General features: G+C 44.7%; 1 protein-coding gene across 2 annotated transcripts; it reads left to right on the top strand.

Annotated features, from left to right (window-relative positions):
* The first annotated feature begins 160 nt into the window (after positions 1-160).
* On the top strand, positions 161-16,193 carry C10H7orf26 (chromosome 10 C7orf26 homolog). 2 transcript variants are annotated; one of them, XM_039490498.1, is made up of 7 exons: positions 161-295; positions 1,864-2,062; positions 2,851-3,072; positions 4,618-4,783; positions 5,381-5,908; positions 10,353-10,392; positions 14,108-16,193. In XM_039490498.1, exons 2-7 carry the CDS (start codon positions 1,871-1,873, stop codon positions 14,322-14,324), a joined length of 1,365 nt encoding a protein of 454 aa, XP_039346432.1. In that variant the 5' UTR covers positions 161-295; positions 1,864-1,870; the 3' UTR covers positions 14,325-16,193. The 2 variants fall into 2 exon arrangements, with proteins under 2 accessions (XP_039346432.1, XP_039346431.1); XM_039490497.1 differs by lacking the exon at positions 161-295 and adding an exon at positions 1,231-1,368.
* The last annotated feature ends 1,500 nt before the right edge of the window (positions 16,194-17,693 follow it).

Below are 17,693 nucleotides of genomic sequence, written 5' to 3'. Positions count from 1 at the left end.
CACACCCTCTCCCCCTGCCCACCAGCCCTACACACCTCCTCCCTCCGGGCACGACCCCGCAAACTCCTCCCCTGGCCCCGCCCCTCTCGGGCGCCCCGCGCGGCGCGGCCAGCAGGTGGCGCTGTGGGCGGATGGCCGCGCCCCATCCCCCTTTTTGGCCGGGCCGGGCCGCCGTGCCGCCCGCCCGCGTTGCGCCGCCCCGGGCCGCGGAAGGCCCCGCCGCTTCCCCTCGCCTCAGCCCGGCCCCGCCGCGGAGGCCGCCCGGATAGGCCCGCCTGAGCGGGCCCGGCAGGAGGTGCGGCCGGGAGCGGGTGCGCGCTCAGCTTGGCCCCGGACCGAGCCCCAGAGCAGCGCGGGGCCTCTGGGGCCGGGCCTGGGGCGGCCTCGTGGCTTCCCGGGGGCTGCTAGTAGCCTCGACGGGGGAGGGGCACCTGGGGGGAAGGGGATTTGGGGACAGAGGATGGGGGAGGGGCACCTGGGGACCGGGGGGAGGGGGAATTTGGGGGCAGAGGATGGGGGAGGGGGCACCTGGGGGCCGGGGGGAGGGGCATTTGGGGGCAGAGGATGGGGGAGGGGCACCTGGGGGCCGGGGGGAGGGGCATTTGGGGGCAGGGGAGGGGCATCCGGGGGCCGGGTGGAGGGGGGAGTTGGGAGGCCGGGGTATAGGGAGGAGACACCTACGGGAAGGGGGAACAGCAGGTTTCGTGCCTGTTCTCCTGACATGTGGGGGCATCACACACCCATGACCTGGGCCTATAACTGTGCCCAGCGAGCACAACGCTGCTCTACTTTGCCTTAGCCTCCTCCCCGTAGCCGGAGAGACACTGCTGTGCTTGGCACCCCAGTAGAGAACCTGAAGCAGGGCAGGGGTGGCACAGAAACATTACAGGGTTTTTTTACGCGATTGGCCCTGACAGTGGCAGAGGTGGAGGGGCTATGCCAGCACTTTCTGCAGTATCTGAGTTTTCATTTACCAGCAAGGCCCCTAGCCCTTGCTGTTGCCCAGAAAACTTTCCAAATGGGACCTGTGTGTAACTGGCACTTTGATATCATCTTGAGTCTGCAGACAGGGCTCCTGCCCTGGCCTGCTCCTGGGAGGTTTGCAGAGCTGCCCAGACTGAAGCTAATATGACTGGTCAGTTTCACAGTGGCTGTCTAGAACTTTGTAGCAGTGAAACTCAAGAACCAGGTATATTTCACTCCAAAGCAATTTGGGAAAGTGCTAAGCTGCAGAAGGAGATCTGGAGCCACTGGCCCTGGTCGTCTTCCCCACATGCAGAGGCTTCAGGCTGCTAGGTGTCTGATACATTTTTCAAGTGGAACCACTGCTGCAGATATACACAGGGTGACATTTTTGTGCTGTCCTAGGTTAGTTTTAGAATGAAGTTCTTTTTTCTCATCCCATTTCCACAAATTGGCTGTATTCGAGGCACATATATGTCTATGTGCTGCCTCTGTGCTGTGATCCTGACTTTGTGACAGCAGTACAGCATCTCATTCTACATCCTTTAGGGGTTGCTCATTGTTTTCTCAAGACTTCTAAGCATATTCAGGAGCCAATGCCATTAATCCTTTCAGTATGAAAAACACTTTTGTGTTTCTTGGCTTTGCTTGTTTGCTTAAATAAAAGTAGAGTGAGTTGTGGGCCAAAGAAAACTAAAATCAAAGGCCTTTTGGGAAAGGGTGACAGACCCCTGTTGTCTAAGTCCCGGCTGTTCTGCTCAAGAGTCCCTACATGCAAATACAAGAGAACTGCCACATAAAAAGCAGAAGCCTCTCAGTTCCTTGAGGCAGAAGAACTGAGATAGGTGCAATTGTTGATATTGAGGTTTACTCATCAATTTTTTGTCTCTTTTCTTGCAGGAGCACAATGAGTGACATTCGCCATTCCCTGCTCCGCCGGGATGCCCTGAGTGCTGCCAAAGAAGTGCTGTATCACTTGGACATCTACTTCAGCAGTCAGCTCCAAAATGCACCTCTTCCCATTGTGGACAAAGGCCCAATTGAGTTGCTGGAAGAGTTCATATTTCAGGTTCCCAAAGAACGCAACTCTCAGCCTAAAGTAGGTAACAGGTCCTATGAGCAAAAATACAACTGCATTTGAATTGGCTGATAATGTCTTGATGTTGTCTTATACTTACAATCTAGGCCCTATTCCTGCAATCAGATCTACACAGCTGGAATCTTGTGTCTCTGTAGAGCCCCACCGATTAAATTGGGGCTACATGTAGGTGCAAAGGTCCACCCATGTAGATCTGGGTGCAGGATCAGGGCCTAGATAGACAATAGGCACTGGAAAAACCAGGGAAAGGAGTCACTTTTAGACTTTTTTTTTTTTTTTTGGTTTAGTTTCTTTTGGGAGTTCTCTTGGGTCCCTCTCTAGACTTTATCCTTTGCCTTGACAACAAGCTCCATGCAGTTACCCTGCAAATAATATGATTAATAAACTTTCTAGCTTGGTAAGTAAATGTAATGTTTGTCTCGGAACCAAGCATGTGCACACTGTACCAGAGAGGGTGCAAGAACTAAAAGGTGATAAGGCAGGCTACACGTGTGACAGGCTATGAAGGCTGGGCCAGAATTTCTGCTACTGCTCAGAAGCCCTCAGACTCCACTGCTGCTGTTTGATCTTTCAGGCAAGGAATGTATATGGTTCCTGAAATTGCTGGTCAGTGTGTGTACCCTATTCTCCAGGCAGCTCATGGAGAGGTATGGCCAGGCTTGCCCACGAGCAGGAGATTGAAGTGTGATGAGGAAGGGAGAAAGAGACATATTCTTATAATGCTTCCTTTTGTTTCTGGACATGCTACATTGGGAATTACTCTGTTATTTTCTGGTTTTGTTTTTTAGAGGCTGAATTCTCTTCAGGAGCTTCAACTCCTTGAGATCATGTGCAGTTATTTCCAAGAGCAAACCAAGGATTCAGTCCGGCAGATCATTTTCTCAGCCCTTTTCAGCCCTCAAGGAAACAAAGCAGATGACGGCAGGATGGTCTTGCTAGGAAAATTGGTTTCTATGGCAGTAGCTGTGTGCAGAGTTCCCGTTCTGGAATGTGCTGCATCGTGGCTGCAGGTAAAGCTGGTACATGGATAGGACAGTCCCGAAGAGCTGACTAGGTGAACATGGTGTGCAAGTGGGTGAACTGAAGAAAAGGGGCTGTCTAGTGGCCAAAACATTGCAGGTTTAGTACTGAGAGGTGGGCTCTAGACTTCAGTTCACAGAACTCATACCTGCAGTGCAACCGTCGTGGACCCTCCAATTGCAGACTCCCATGCGGCTTAGGAAAGTTGACAGGGCAATGCAGCAAGGGACATTCTCCCTACTGAGGTCTATGCCAGGCAAAACTTCTTAGCTCTCCAAGCCTCTCGAGCTCTCATGCCCCTGTTCCTGTGGATTTCTTAATGTCTGCCTTAGGGGAGCCCCACCCTGATGTGCCTCCTAAGGTCCACAGGAGTGAGCTTTCATTCCCGCACTCTTCAGGAGATGTGCAGAATCAGGCTGTTCTGCAGACAGGGGAATGGGAAGGGTGCAGAAGTGCAGCAGAGGGGAATCCCCCTAAGATCTGCAGTGTAACTGTTTCTCCATATAGGTCTCCTAAAGACTGCAGGAACAGGAAGGGGTGTAATCTGGGTGGCAGGAGACTTTGAGGGGGTGGCTTATTGTGGTGCACTGCCTCTTTCAGATCACTTAAGTACATAAAGGTTTCCATGTTAAAAACTTGGTGCTTAAAAGACATTGCAGGGATGGTGCTATCCTGGTGAACTGCCCTCCTATTTCTCACATGCCTCCCACTCACTCATTTTCCTGAGAACCTTAGGCAGGGGAGCCCTGATCCTGATCCCCTTCAGAAATCCCTGGGAGCATGGCTTTCTTCCTCTGGGCCAGGGTGGTCTTCAGAATCAGGATGAGTGTCAAGTGAGGGACTGTGGTTAAGAGGATTTGGACAGCAGTGGACAGAGGACATTGCTGTACTCAGTTCATAAAAGTAGAACACTTCCATGCGAAGAGCAAAGGTTAGTGTGGTGATTAAACATCACACTCTGTATCAGATATGTGTAACTTTGGCCAGCTGTAGAAATTCTTGCAAAGGTTTTTACCATTCAATTACTGACTTGTACCCTAGACCTTAAATATTTTTTGTGTGGGAATGGTCAGTTTACAGATCGGTCTTTCATACAGTAGCGAACGAGAAAACATTTTTAGAAAATAGGGACGCATAATAGTTGAAATAAAAAAAAAACCTGGCAGGGCGACATGGGCAGGTGTGGTGTCTGAAACACCTTTAAAATCGTGTTTGACTAGAATAGATAGTAAATTTCAAGTTAATAGTGTTTCTTTAATATTGTTTTTTGACACAGAATTATTATTATTATAGTCTACTGCAGTAAAGCTAAAAAGCGGCTTATAGATGAGTTTGTAATAGTGACAGTCATGGTAAAAAAAAACGATTGTCTTGTTCCAAAGTGGTGTTTGTATCCATTTTAATGAAGTTACCCTCTCTTTCATGTAACAGCCTTAGTGAAAAACTCTGCATCTCCCCATGGGCTGGGCTCTGCATAATGTCTTATGTCCTGGTTTGCATACTTGTTACCACTTGGTACTGCAAATCTCTTTCAGCGAACACCTGCAATCTACTCTGTGAGGTTAGCCCGTGCCTTAGTGGATGACTACTGCTGTTTGGTGCCAGGTTCCATTCAGACATTGAAACAAATATTCAGCGCCAGTCCTCGCTTCTGCTGCCAGTTCATAACGTCAGTTACCGCGCTCTACGACCTTTCTTCAGGTAAACTGCAAATAGGCAGCATTCTCTTCTCGAAACAAATGCTGCAGTGCCCGCTGGCTGTTATGGGCATGTTTGTGTTCTCAGCTACCTATTGGCATTTTAATGGCACTCAGCACTATAGTTTTGCTAGACACAATGCTGGGTGCAGCACTTATCCTTTGATGTGTGTGGGGGAAGCTGAGACGTACAACACAGTGGTGAGTGACCTCAGTCCAGTTTGTAATAGACAATTGTCCATGTAACGATTGGCCCTGTTGTTGACGGTTTTGACGAAGGGCAAGGAATGAAGGGGTCTTCTCGAACTAGGTTCAGATGTCGCTACAAAGCCAGTGAAGGGGACTAGAGCTGGTGGTAATTTGGCCCAGACTTCCTGGAGTGAGGGTATCTGACTAGCATTCTGAAGGTTAGAGAGCTGGGATTTAGGAAGACAAAAGAATAATTGCAGTAGGTGTGATAGGAAGAGAGTGATGCATGAATAAAGATTTTAGCAGAGGCTGGGCCCAGACTTACAGATGAAGGAGAGGGGAGGAAAATGAAATTGCTGTCCCTATGCCAGAGAAGGGGACTTGCTGAGCAGTATCTCATATTTTCTTTCAGATGATCTCATCCCCCCTTCGGACTTGCTCGAGATGGTTGTCTCTTGGATCTTTGAGGACCCCCGTTTGATACTCATAACCTTTTTAAACACTCCTATTGCAGCCAACCTGCCAATAGGATTTTTAGAGCTCACCCCCCTCACTGGACTGATCCGCTGGTGTGTGAAGGCCCCCTTGGCTTACAAAAGAAAAAAGAAGGCCTCTCTCTCAAATGGTCACCTCACCAATAAAATTGCCAAGGACTCAGCCACTGGAGCTGACAAAGACTGCCACCTGCTGTATTCCAAACTGCATCTAAGCGTCCTACAGGTTCTCATGATGCTTCAGGGGCACTTAACAGAGAAGAACCTATATGGCCGACTGGGTCTAGTGCCCTTTGACCATGTGGTTCCACTTGTTGAGGAAATTAACAGACTGTCTGACGAACTCAATCCACTCAATGCTTCCAAAGAGATTGAACTGGCTCTAGACAGATTGGCTCAGGCTCTGCAGGTGGCCATGGCATCAGGAGCATTGCTGTGCACGAGAGGTATGTTGCTGAAAGCAGCTTGTGAAGAGCCTGGCCTGAGATCACTTTTCTCCAGTATGTGGGGGAGGGAGGGATAATACATGGGTAAATGCATTAACTGAAGAAATACTCCACAAGTCTTAGGAAATAAGAGATTGCTAGAGCTACAAGCTGGGTGTAGCAAACAGCTCAGGACAGAGAGTAAGAAAGGAAAGACCATTGATGAAAATAAGGGCTATGGACTATCAAGAAAGCTTATTGCTTTGGGGATTTGGAAGGGAATATTCTCTTCATACTTGCACTATTGCTGCCAGGCTGTGTTGATGGTTTGTAGTTTGTTTTTTGACGTGGGAGTATGTTTGTCCTCTTCTGGGCCCATAAACAGAGCCTGAATGGTACAGTTGACGTCAAAACACTCCAAAGATGATGGGTCTGTGGCCTGCTTTAGCTCCTACACAGTTAGATATTTATGGTTCCAGATACATGTCTTTAAACCCTGTTTCCTAAACTGGTTTAAAACTATCAAATTAAAGAATTACAGTGTAGCCATCCATTGTACATCCTTGCAGCATAGGTTAGAGAAGGATTCAGACTATGATTCTCCTTTGAAAAATGATACAGTGAAAATTAGAGCGAGAAGGCGAGTGAGGTAATATTGTTTATTGGTGTGAGAGACAAGCTTTCAAGCTATACAGCGCTTTTCTTTGGGTCTGTGAAAAGGAGTCAGAGTGTCACAGCTAAATACAAGGTGGAACAGATTGTTTAGCATAAGTAGTTAACATATTTCAAGGTGTGCAGTGGTGTTGTAGCCATATTGGTCTCAGGATATTAGAGGACTTACACAGAGCTCTTCTTCAGGTCAGAAGAAGAGCTCTGTGTAAGTTCGAAAGATTGTCTCTCATATCAACAGAAGTTGGTCCAATAAAAGATATTACCTCACCCACCTTGTCTCTCATGTATTTCAAGGGACCTTTCAAGGTGAAGTGGCCCATTAGCACCCCTACAGTCATGAGGGGGAGTGACTGAAATGGGAGGGTTAGGTGGGTTACAGATTGAATTTATGGCTCATTACAACAGTATGTCATTTTATGGGGAGGTAACATGAGTTCGGTTCCCAGCTCTGCCAGAGGCTGTGCGTGTGCAAATTTTGCCCCAGTAACTCCAGGGTAAACTTGCCCTTTTACATACATTAAAAATGTGTGCTAGTCCTTCCAACACCCTGAAATGTGAAAGTCGATCCAGGTTCTTTTGAACACGTGAATCATATATAATAAAGATGCTGCCCTGAGTTATATTGTACAGCCCATGCCTTCGAAGTATTAACTGAGGCAGAGTTTTGCACTGCAATTAGAAGTTAGTAAACAATTCTGATTCATGAGCCAGAGTAGAATCCAGACTGCTCTTTGGCCGGTATATTGGTTCTGCAGTTTTAAAAGAGTCAATCTTACTTTGCCATATCTGACTCTGGGTACAGGGAGACAGTTTTTCATGACATTTCAGAGTAGGAAAAACCACAGTTTGTGGCTCTGTGGGTGGGTCCATATGACTAAAAAGAATTACCGATTTGCTCCCAACACAATCTCTGGCAGGACCACCGTTCTCTAAAGGAGCTCTGGGGAAGGACACATTTTCAGTTGTTTAAAAGGAAATGGCATCCTGTTTGTTCAACTCAGTGGTTTCTCTGCACTGGATGAGGGCCCATGAACTAGAGCATAGGGTATAAACAGGACATGGAAAATAATCTAGGTGGTGGTTTTAGCTGAAACATTTTTGAAGCCTGCATGTCTAGTCTTTTTCATCATGGGAGAAGCAAGATTTGTTTGGGTGGGGTTTTTTTTTAATGTCCTCTGGCCTATAATTTTTAGTACTTTTTGCACAAGATGGTAAACTTATTTCATTAGCTAAGCATTTGGATCATTATAAATCTGAGGCCTGTTAAAGAATCTTGGTAAATTTATTAAAGGGAGACCAACTTGAAAATCCAGTCAACTTCTCAAAGCTGTATTAAAAGTGGGGCAGGTGTAATAACTGGAAGTAAAGTCCCCCTACGAATTTGTGTGGCCCAAAAACGTCTGAAAGACCCACACAAACAAAAAGTAAAAATGGCTGGTCAAGTGATTCAACCCAAATGCAAGGTCAGCCAATCATACCATTTTCTCAGAGCAAACTTTATAACAGAACATCCATTAACATAACACCAGAAATCTAAAAAACCTTCCCAAGCTCAGGGCGTCTCACCCAGACTCAAAGGTTCAGAGAACAGCCTTTGTTCCCTGAGGTGCCTGTGTGAACTTGAATCAACTCCTCTCTGCACCTGTTACACTGACTGTACACAGTATTATCAAGTGCACAAAGCCAACTATAAATCAGGTTTTTCTCTAAGATTTTAGTTGTTGTAATCTGAGGTCTGTTTTGTAATTGTAACGAGCCAAAACATGAGGTTGTGTGTGTTTTTGTGTTTGTTTGTTTGTTTGTTCTTTTAAGCTGTCCCTTTAAACTTCCTTATTTCCTAACTACTTGTTTGGCCCATCTTGTGTGGGGATTGCTATACTAGAAGAGGAAGGGAATTCAGTATAAATAGCTGCTAATTGCATTTTTGGGCATTCAGTTTTCTATAGAATTGGGAGGAATTTGTTTACACCAGCATTAAAAGGACCTGATGACTGTATATTCTTTAGAGTAGGATTCTTTTTAAATTGGTTGTAAACTATTTTCCCCAGTAGAGCCAGGGTCCCAGATTCCGTTACTGGAGTCTTTTAACACAAATCTGAAAATACCTCTTGAGGAGCGTTTCACCTCCAAGCCTGCTTGGCAGGGTGCAGCTTTCCTTGGTGGGTAAATGAAGCAGTGCATAGAGGACTGGGGCACATAAAGGTACAAACAGGACTGGTGTCCTACTCCCCAGGTAACAATTGGGGAAGAGGAAGGAAGGAGCAGCACACTTTTTTGTCAATAACAAACTTTGATACGACAACATAAAGTTCAGTTATAACGGGTGGGAAAACTTTTTGACCCGAGAGCCACATCTGGGTATGGAAATTATATGGCGGGCCATTAATGCTCACGAAATTGGGGTTGGGGTGAGGAAGGTCTCCAGCTTGGGGTGCAGTCTCTGGGGTGGGGCTGGGGCTGAGGGGTTGGGAATGCAGGAGGGTGCTCTGGGCTGGGACTGAGGGGTTCAGAGGGCGGGAGGGGGATCAGGGCTGGGGCAAGGGAGAGGGTCGGGGGGCAGGCTCTGGGCAGCACTTACCTCAAGAAGCTCACAGAAACAGTGGCATGTCCCCTCTCCGGCTCCTATGCGGAGGTGCAGCCAGGCGGCTCTGTGCACTGCCTTGTCCGCAGGCGCTGCCCCTGCAGTTCCCATTGGCTGCAGTTTCCAGCCAATGGGAGCTGTGGGGGCAGCACTTGGGGCAGGGGCAGCGTGCGGAGCCCCCTGGCTGCCCCCTATGTGTAGGAGTCAGAGGGAGGACATGCCGCTGCTTCTGGGAGCTGTGTGGAGTGGGGCAAGACCCTGACCCTGCTCCCCGGCTGGAGAGCCAGAGCGGGACAAGCCCTGCTTCCTGGCAGGAGCTCGAGGGCTGGATTAAAATGTTTGGAGGGCCGGATGTAGCCCCCAAGCCATAGTTTGCCCACCCCTGAGTTATAATTAAGAAAACCAGTTAGAAAGGGCTGCAAGCGGAGTACTGCTACAACAGTGGGAAAAAGCAGAGGCTGGTGCCTTACGAAATGTAAGCACCACTTTGCATTGGGCAGTGATATTTCTGGTATTGCCTACATCTTGGTTGCTTGTTTCTCATGACTTTACTGGAATTCCTTGGGAGTACAACTAGCCAATTTCTAGCCTTTGATACCAGGGATTTTGAGGATCTGCTCTTCCTTGCCTGAATCATTCCCAAACATGCTTCTTCTACCTCAGCATGACCTGAAGCAGTCTAATACTTGATAAGGAGGTACTTTGAGTCTCCATTCCTTGTCTTGTCTTGCTCAAGATGGAGTATTGCATGATGGGACATGTAGTCTTCAGGCTTCCTATTTTTAACTCTACTTCTTGTTAAAGATGAGATGACCATAGCAGTCTTCCCTTATATGAATTGGGTGCTGCTCCCCTGGCTCGTTGAGTTGCCAGTGTGGCTGCCCTAGTTGGGCAAAGTTCTGTCTGTTTAATCCGCTGAGAATTTTGTGCTAGGGTTTGTCTGCCTTGCAACAGATGTGAATTTCTGTCCATTTAACTTAAATATAAGGCAAGAGAGAGAATGCTCAACTGCAGATGGATGATGTACGAAATGGTTTGTGATGTAAGTTATAGGGAAATGTTCTCTATACATATCTTATGCATGAAAGGATGAAATTTTGGGTCTCTAGTCATTTTATGAAATCTGACTAAAAGTTCCCAGAATGAAAAGTAGAGGGGAAAAATTTATTTTGCTTTATCCACTGTTTGTTTTTCTATCCTCTTGAATTTCAGATGACTTGAGAACAGTGTGCGCTCGGCTACCCCACAACAAGTAAGGGACCTTTCTAAACTTGTATTTAGTTTAATGCATATTTCAAAGCATTTCCTACATGTTTGTTTGAAGCAGACCTCTACCCTGAAGAGCTTATAATGTGAGTGTGCTTTTTTGGAAGGTGTGCTTTAGTCAAACACAAGTTTTGGGGATCAATACAGGGGCAACTGGGTGAAATTTCACAGATTTATAGATTCGAAGGCCAGAAGGAACTTTGTGATCATGTTTAACACAGGCCAGAGAGCTACCCCCAAAATAATTCTTAAGAGCATATATTTTAGAAAAAACATCCAATCTTGATCTAAAAATGGTCAGGGATGGAGAATCTGCCATGACCCTTATGTAAATTGTTCCAATGTTGAATTATTTGCACTGTGAAAAATTTAACATCTTATTTCCAGACTAAACTTGTTTAGCTTCAGCTTCCAGCCATTGGATTGTGTTATACCTTTCTCTGCTACATTGAACAGCCCTTTATTAAATATGTTTCCCATGTGGGTACTTATAGATTGTGACAAGTCATCTCTTAACCTTCTCTTTGTTAAGCTAAATAGACAGACTCCTGGAGCTCAAACATTATACGTAAGGCATGTTTTTCCTAATCCTTTAATCATTCTCATGGCTCGCCTCTGAACCCTCTCCAATTTAACATCCTTCTTGCATTTGTGAGCACCAGAACTGGACACAGTATTCCAGCAGCAGTCACGCCAGTGCTAAATACAGTGGTAAATTAACCTTTCTACTACTGGAGAGACCCCTCTTTATGCATCCCAGGATGGCATTAGCTCTTTTGGCCACGGTGTCACAATGGTAGCTCATATTCAGCTGATTATCCATCACGGCCCCAAATCTCTTTGAATCCCTACTTAGCAGGATAGAGTCCCCCATCCTCTAAGTATGGCCTACATTCTTTTGTTCGGAGATGTATGTATTTACATTTAGATATATTAAAACGCATATAGCTTGCTTGTGCCCAGTTTACCAAGCAATGTAGATCGTGCTGAATCACCCACCTATCCTCTTTGTTACTTACCACTCCCCAAATTTTTGGGTCATCTGCAAATGGTTCCAGGTCATTGACAGAAATGTTAAGTAGCGTAGGGCCAAGAGCCCATTCCTGCGGGGGCCCACTGGAAACACACCTGCTTGATGATGATTCCCCATTTACAACGACATTTTGAGACCTATCAGTGAGCCAATATTTCATACATTTAATATATGCCATGTTAATTTTATAGTGGTTTTTTTTTAATCAGAATGTTGTGTGGTATCAAGTCAAATGCCTTAGAGAAGTCTTAAGTATATTAGATCAACACTGTTACCGTTCTCAACCAAATTTATAATTTCTCTTTCAAAAAAACCAAATTAGTTTGACGGGATCTATTTTCTGTGAACACGTGTTGATTTGTTGTATTAATTACATTACTGTCCTTTCATTCTTTGTTAATCGATTACTGTACCAGCTGCTCCATTATCTTGCCCAGGATACAAATCCAGCTGTCAGGCTTATAATTACCTGGGTCATCCCATTTACCCTTTTTAAAAATTGGCACAACATTAGCTTTCTTCCAGTCCTCTGGAACTTCCTCAGTGCAACACTTATTTAAATCAACATTAATGGTCCAGCGAGCTCGTCAGAATGCTCTTTTAAAACTCTTGGATGCAAGTTAACTGGACCTGTTTGTTTAAAAAGCTCTAACTTTACTAGCTTCTGTTTAATATCCTCCAGAGACTAGTGGAATGGAGTGTTACCACCATATGATGAGATTATATCATCTATTTTTCCCCAAATACAGAACAGAAATATTTATTGAAGGCTTCTGCCTTTTCTGCATATTACTGATAATTCTACCATTTCCATCTAGTAATGGACCAATACTATTTTCAGGATTCTTTTTGTTCCTAATACATTTTTTAAAAAAACTCTTTATTGTCCTTAACTCTGCAGGCCACAGATTTCTCCTTGTGTCCCATTGCTTCCCTTGTCATTTTTCTACAATTCCTAACTTCTGATTTGTATTCATTACTATCAAGCTCCCCTTTTTTCCCTTTATTTTATTTATATATTTTATAACTACCGTATTTTCCGCACTATAAGGCGCACCAGATTATAAGGCGCAGTCTCAATTACGGGATCTATTTCTGTACTTAACCCATACATAAGGCGCACCGTATTATAAGGCGCATGCTAAAACATACGGTCCACTTCCGAACCATAGATTCATTGATGTTGAATTCTTTCGCAGCTGCTCTATTCCCATTTACAACCGCGTAACTGATAGCCTGTAGTTTGAATTGTGCCTCGTAAGCATGTCTCTTCACTGGTGCCATTTTCGGGGGTCCTTAGACAAACAAATGTTGTTTTGCAGCATACCGGTAGTATACCTACCGGAGGAGTGGAGAAGGTAAACGTACATACTGTACGTATTACGTAATGTTCTCTGATTGGTTTATCGCTGCCAGTGTAGGTAGTTTACGTATTACGTCCCTGTGTCAGCGAAAAATGGTCCGACAGTCAATCAAGCAAAGCGCTTACCAAAGTCGCACAACAACTTTTTTACAGATTTTGGAACTCAGTGCACACATAAGGCGCACCGGATTATAAGACGCACGGCCAATTTTTGAGAAAATTTAAGGCTCTTAGGTGCGCCTTATAGTGCGGAAAATACGGTACCTTCACATCCCCTCTAAACCAGCATTGCCTTCTTCCTCAGTTGTGGAATTCTGGCTTTTTGGGAATCTATTAAGTTGTTCTTAAATGATTCCCAACTATAATTCAAGATAGTTTGACTTCTGGTATACAGGAGGTCATATTAAATGATCTAATTGTTCCTTCTGGCCTTAAAATATGTACAAATCCCCAAGCCAGGCAGACCCCATTAAAGTCAGTGAGGCTCCTCCTTGGTCCACCCACACAGGTCAGTTTGCAGGATGAGAGTCTGGATTAAGACAATTAGACTAACAAGATGGTGAAAGTGAAATGCAATTTTAAAAATTACCTCTGCCCCATCCGTAATTCCCACCTATTGTACTTAGACTCCATGCTTAACTGTGCTGGTTTTTGTTATAACTGTTACATATTTTCTTTTTAATATTAGTCAAAATATTAAAACCTGGGTGTCTAAAGATAGGCTTCTATATCTGAAAATCAGGCCATTTCTGTTTAGGTTTCTAAGTGTGGATTTAGCCTAACTTTAGGCACCTGGGGTTGAAAATGTTGGGCTTAATATTTGCCTATTTTTAAAAAATGAAACCTTGACAATTTTGGGTATTAAACCCTATCTTATATAAACCATTAACAGTCTCACTCCTTTCTATCATCCCTCTGAAACCTGAGCCCTCGTCCTCTCTCCTGCAGCCTGGCTGTAGAGCCTCACAGAGCATTGCCCTTTGGAGAGATAGTAACTAGAGCCCCCTCTTTCTTGACAAGCCAGCTGTTCAACCAGGATTACTGAAAATACTTAACTCTGTTGATTGTCATGTGCATATACCTTGCAGCATACACAATGAGTCTGCAGGATGTCATAAGTATAATTGCCCCCTTCTCTCCCTAAAGCGCTTTCCAGTGTTTGAGCTTATGAATGATGCTACGCATTGGCAAGGGCTTTTTAGTGACTCTTCTTGTCATGGAGCCGGCCTTCTGCCAAGCTGCTCCTTGTTTGGACAATTTATTATTGGAGTAATACTTACATCTATCTGGGTCTTCTTTTCACAGCCTACTCCAGCTGGTGATTTCAGGTCCAGTGCAACAAGCAACCCATGCTGCTTTGCCACCAGGATTTTATCCTCATATCCACACCCCTCCGCTGGGCTATCCTGCACATGCAGCACACCCTGCGTTGCCTGCGCATCCGGCTCATCCAGCACTCCCAGCCCATCCTGTGCAGACATTTATACCAGGCATGACTTTCCCATACAGGCCTATTCGCTAAAGAACCCAACTTAAACTGTACGATGTGCACCCATTTTCCCCTGACTGGGGAAGCCTTACAGAGGAAACCAAACGTTTATGGAACCATATTTTCCTCTTTAATATTGTGTTGTGTGGTGTCTAAAAGATGGAGTTTCTTCAGGAGTCGGGGAGAGGCAGATGCTAGGCTGCTCTAGCCCTAAACATGGACAATTTCTTATTAATCCATATTTATGGATGAAAGAAAAAAAACAAGCCCTCTGGAATGTATGGTTTTTTTTTAATATCAAATAACTCATCTAATGAGCAGTACCACTGTATTTCTTGATCTGGTGTTTCTCACGGGTACACATCTGTCTGACTCGGTAGTGAGACCAGCTACTTTCTTGCACCTTCTCATTTGTGAAGGACAGAAGGAAAACCATACCCAGACTTGCAAGTTAGTCCCTTGTCCCTGTTCTTTCTCTTTGTAAACATTTGTACCCATGCCAATAGAGTGTGTGTACACTGTATATTTTTGGTACTGCGAATGCTTGCTTCTGAAGCACAAGGTAGGGGAGGGTAGCACTTCCTCTGAGAGGAAACCACTAAAGAAAAGCGTGAGAAGTGATCACTTTCCTCACTTTTATCTCTCAAATGGTGTTCAGCAAATCCAATTTTTATTAGGCCTCTGCTAGGAAGGAACTTACTTCCTTTGCAATTGCAACATCCTTGGTTTTTTGGTAGGCCTTTGGAATATCCTTTTCACGTGTTCAAATCAACAAATTTGTGAAATTTAGAGATCAAATCTGGTATCACTAATGCTGGTTGGCAAAAACGGCTCAACGGCTTACTGCAACAAATTAGTTACTGATGTTTAGCAATTTAACCTTTTGCTGCAATTAATTTGCAGCCACACAAAAAATACATACCAATATTGTTCCAGAGAAGGTAGGTTCCCAGTACCACAGGCTTTTAATTAGAAGTGGTGTACTCTATGGAAAAGTGTTCTAGTCAGGATAATATGTTTTTCTTCTAATTAGTGCAGTGAAATATATAATGTATCCCTGCTCAGAATTGGGTCGTTTTCTAGCACAGTGACAATAATGCAATTCTCTAAGCCCCTTTCATTGGCTTTAGGAGGAAGCAAGGGCATCTTTTTTCTAGGAGTCAATCACTTTATTTCTTTATACATATTTCAGATGTCATGCTAATGGACAGAGAGATGTGTGGCAATAATAGCTATCCAATTACACATTAAAATCAAAGGACAAAGAGATGGAAGCTGGGGCTTGGCACTTGTAATTCACTCAATAAATTACAACTGGAGAGTAATCCTGATGTTTGTCTACTTCTCTTTCCCTGGAAAGATAAAATTAATCACTTGGTAGAAGCTCCAACAAGATGAAAATGGTCCTGAAGCTAAAAACTACTCAGCATAAAGGAGTATGGAAAGTTATTTATCAATACTCGTACCATATCTCCTTTGAAAGGTTACTTGAAAGGGGGAAGTGGAGGTGGTGGTAACCCTGATGTGTAACACCCATGTTTATTTTATTTTTACCTGTAGTTACTTGATTTTAAATTGTCCGCAGCCTGTTTTTCAAAATTTGTGCTCAAGGATGGGCCTCCTTTTTTTTTGTTTAATTAAAACTCTTGGATTTCTTTCTTGTTTTGTATCTCTGACCTATTTCAGACACTCAAATTAAAAACCTTACTTTAAAACTTTCCTATCATCATGGCTTTGAAGGATTATAGTTTCAAATTAGATGGGTGTCAGCAGATAATTAACCTACCAAATGAATGGGGATTTTTGTTATGGTGGAGGACCATTAACCTCTACCTCTTGGTGATTTGGGTTTGAGAAAGGGGGTCCTGGATATGCTTAGCATGATGCATGCCTGGATTCCATGCTGCTGTCAAATGGTTCTAGAAGGAATTTAAAAACTGCTGAACTAGAGCATTTAATGAGGAGTCTGGGGCTCCCTGGGGGGGTGGCACGAACAGGTTTCAGGGTGGCCATCAAAATAAACCAGAGAGCAGGGCTGGGGTTAGACACAGTGGGACCCAGGGCGGGAAGCTAAAGTCTGAGCCTGGGACTGAAGCTGAAGACTGAGCAAGTTAGCTTCAGGGGGGCCCACCATGGTGTGGGGCTCTGGGCAATTGCCCTGCTTGCTACCACCTAATGCCGGCCCTGGCTATTAATCTACTAGATTTGCCAAAAAACAGTTGTGGAACAGGTTGGCTGTGGAATTCTTATAGCACGGTGCGGGGGACTCAAAAAGGAAAAGGTTGAGAACCCCTGCTCTAGTTCCTATGTTAAGCCAGTTGGCATGTCATATTTACACATCTTATGTCAGTGAAGTTTGTAGTAATTTTGATGATGGTATTCAACAAGTATAGAATATCCTGTGATGCTCTCTGCATTCAAAATGAAAATGTGCATGATGGATTCTTGCTGTGTATTGGGGACCATTCTGGCCATTGGCTGAACTTTAAAAGGCAAAGTTTACTGTAGACTGAGTAGAAGGGTGAGAGCAGCTGCTGTCACATCAAACTGCATCTGGTACAGGAAGGACTTACATCATCTTCTGTTTGTCATGTAGTGATCTGCACAGTTCTTAGAAAAGCCAGCAAGATAGCTTACAGCAGCAGTGCTCAGTTTGTGTATGGTGACCCTTTTGTCATTAGCAGTCATCCATAGTTGTCTGCCCACTCGTAACTGGATCCTGTCATTTGTCCCATACACCTCTGCACTGATTGCCATTGAACCACCTTTGAAGCACCATGGCTACTGGAGCAGAGGCTTATGGGGTGCAAGGGGCTAGTAAAAGGGTCTCTGAAGTTAAAATGCACTGGCTTATCTCACTGCAAAAGTTTATGTACGTCAGCTTTGTGATTGTAATAAATTCTTCCAAGGTACATTTACAAAGTTCCAATGGCACAGCTCTTTCACCAGAGAAATTCTGTCAGGCTGTATTTTCCCAGTGCATGGGCATGAAAGGGAAATGTTAATCTTAAAATTCTAGATGAATGCATGATTTTGTCTCTGGACCCAGAGAGAAATCTGAATTATGCAAGAGCTACATTAAAGATTTATTTGGGCATACGCCTTCGTGGGTAAAAAGCCCCCTTGAAAAAACACTCCTTGAGCACTGCAGGTTTCAGCGTTGTAAAGTGCCCGTGCGGGCAGTGCACCAGTGCCGGTATCTATTCTTCCCTTGGAGGTGGTTTTTTTAAAGCGCTGGGAAATGCAACTACACAAGCCCCACCCAGCAGTGCTTTAACGTTGCTAGCGAAGACGTGCCCAACATGATTTTTAGGTAAATAAATTTGGAAACAGCTTGTTGACTGGTAAAAAGTCATGAGTTCATGCTGTGCACCAGGGACTGATTCCTGCCTCATGCGAGAA

The sequence above is a fragment of the Mauremys reevesii genome, linkage group 10 (assembly GCF_016161935.1).
Source record: "Mauremys reevesii isolate NIE-2019 linkage group 10, ASM1616193v1, whole genome shotgun sequence".
Classification (NCBI taxonomy): domain Eukaryota; kingdom Metazoa; phylum Chordata; order Testudines; family Geoemydidae; genus Mauremys; species Mauremys reevesii.
This window is presented reverse-complemented; position numbering and strand designations above follow the sequence as displayed.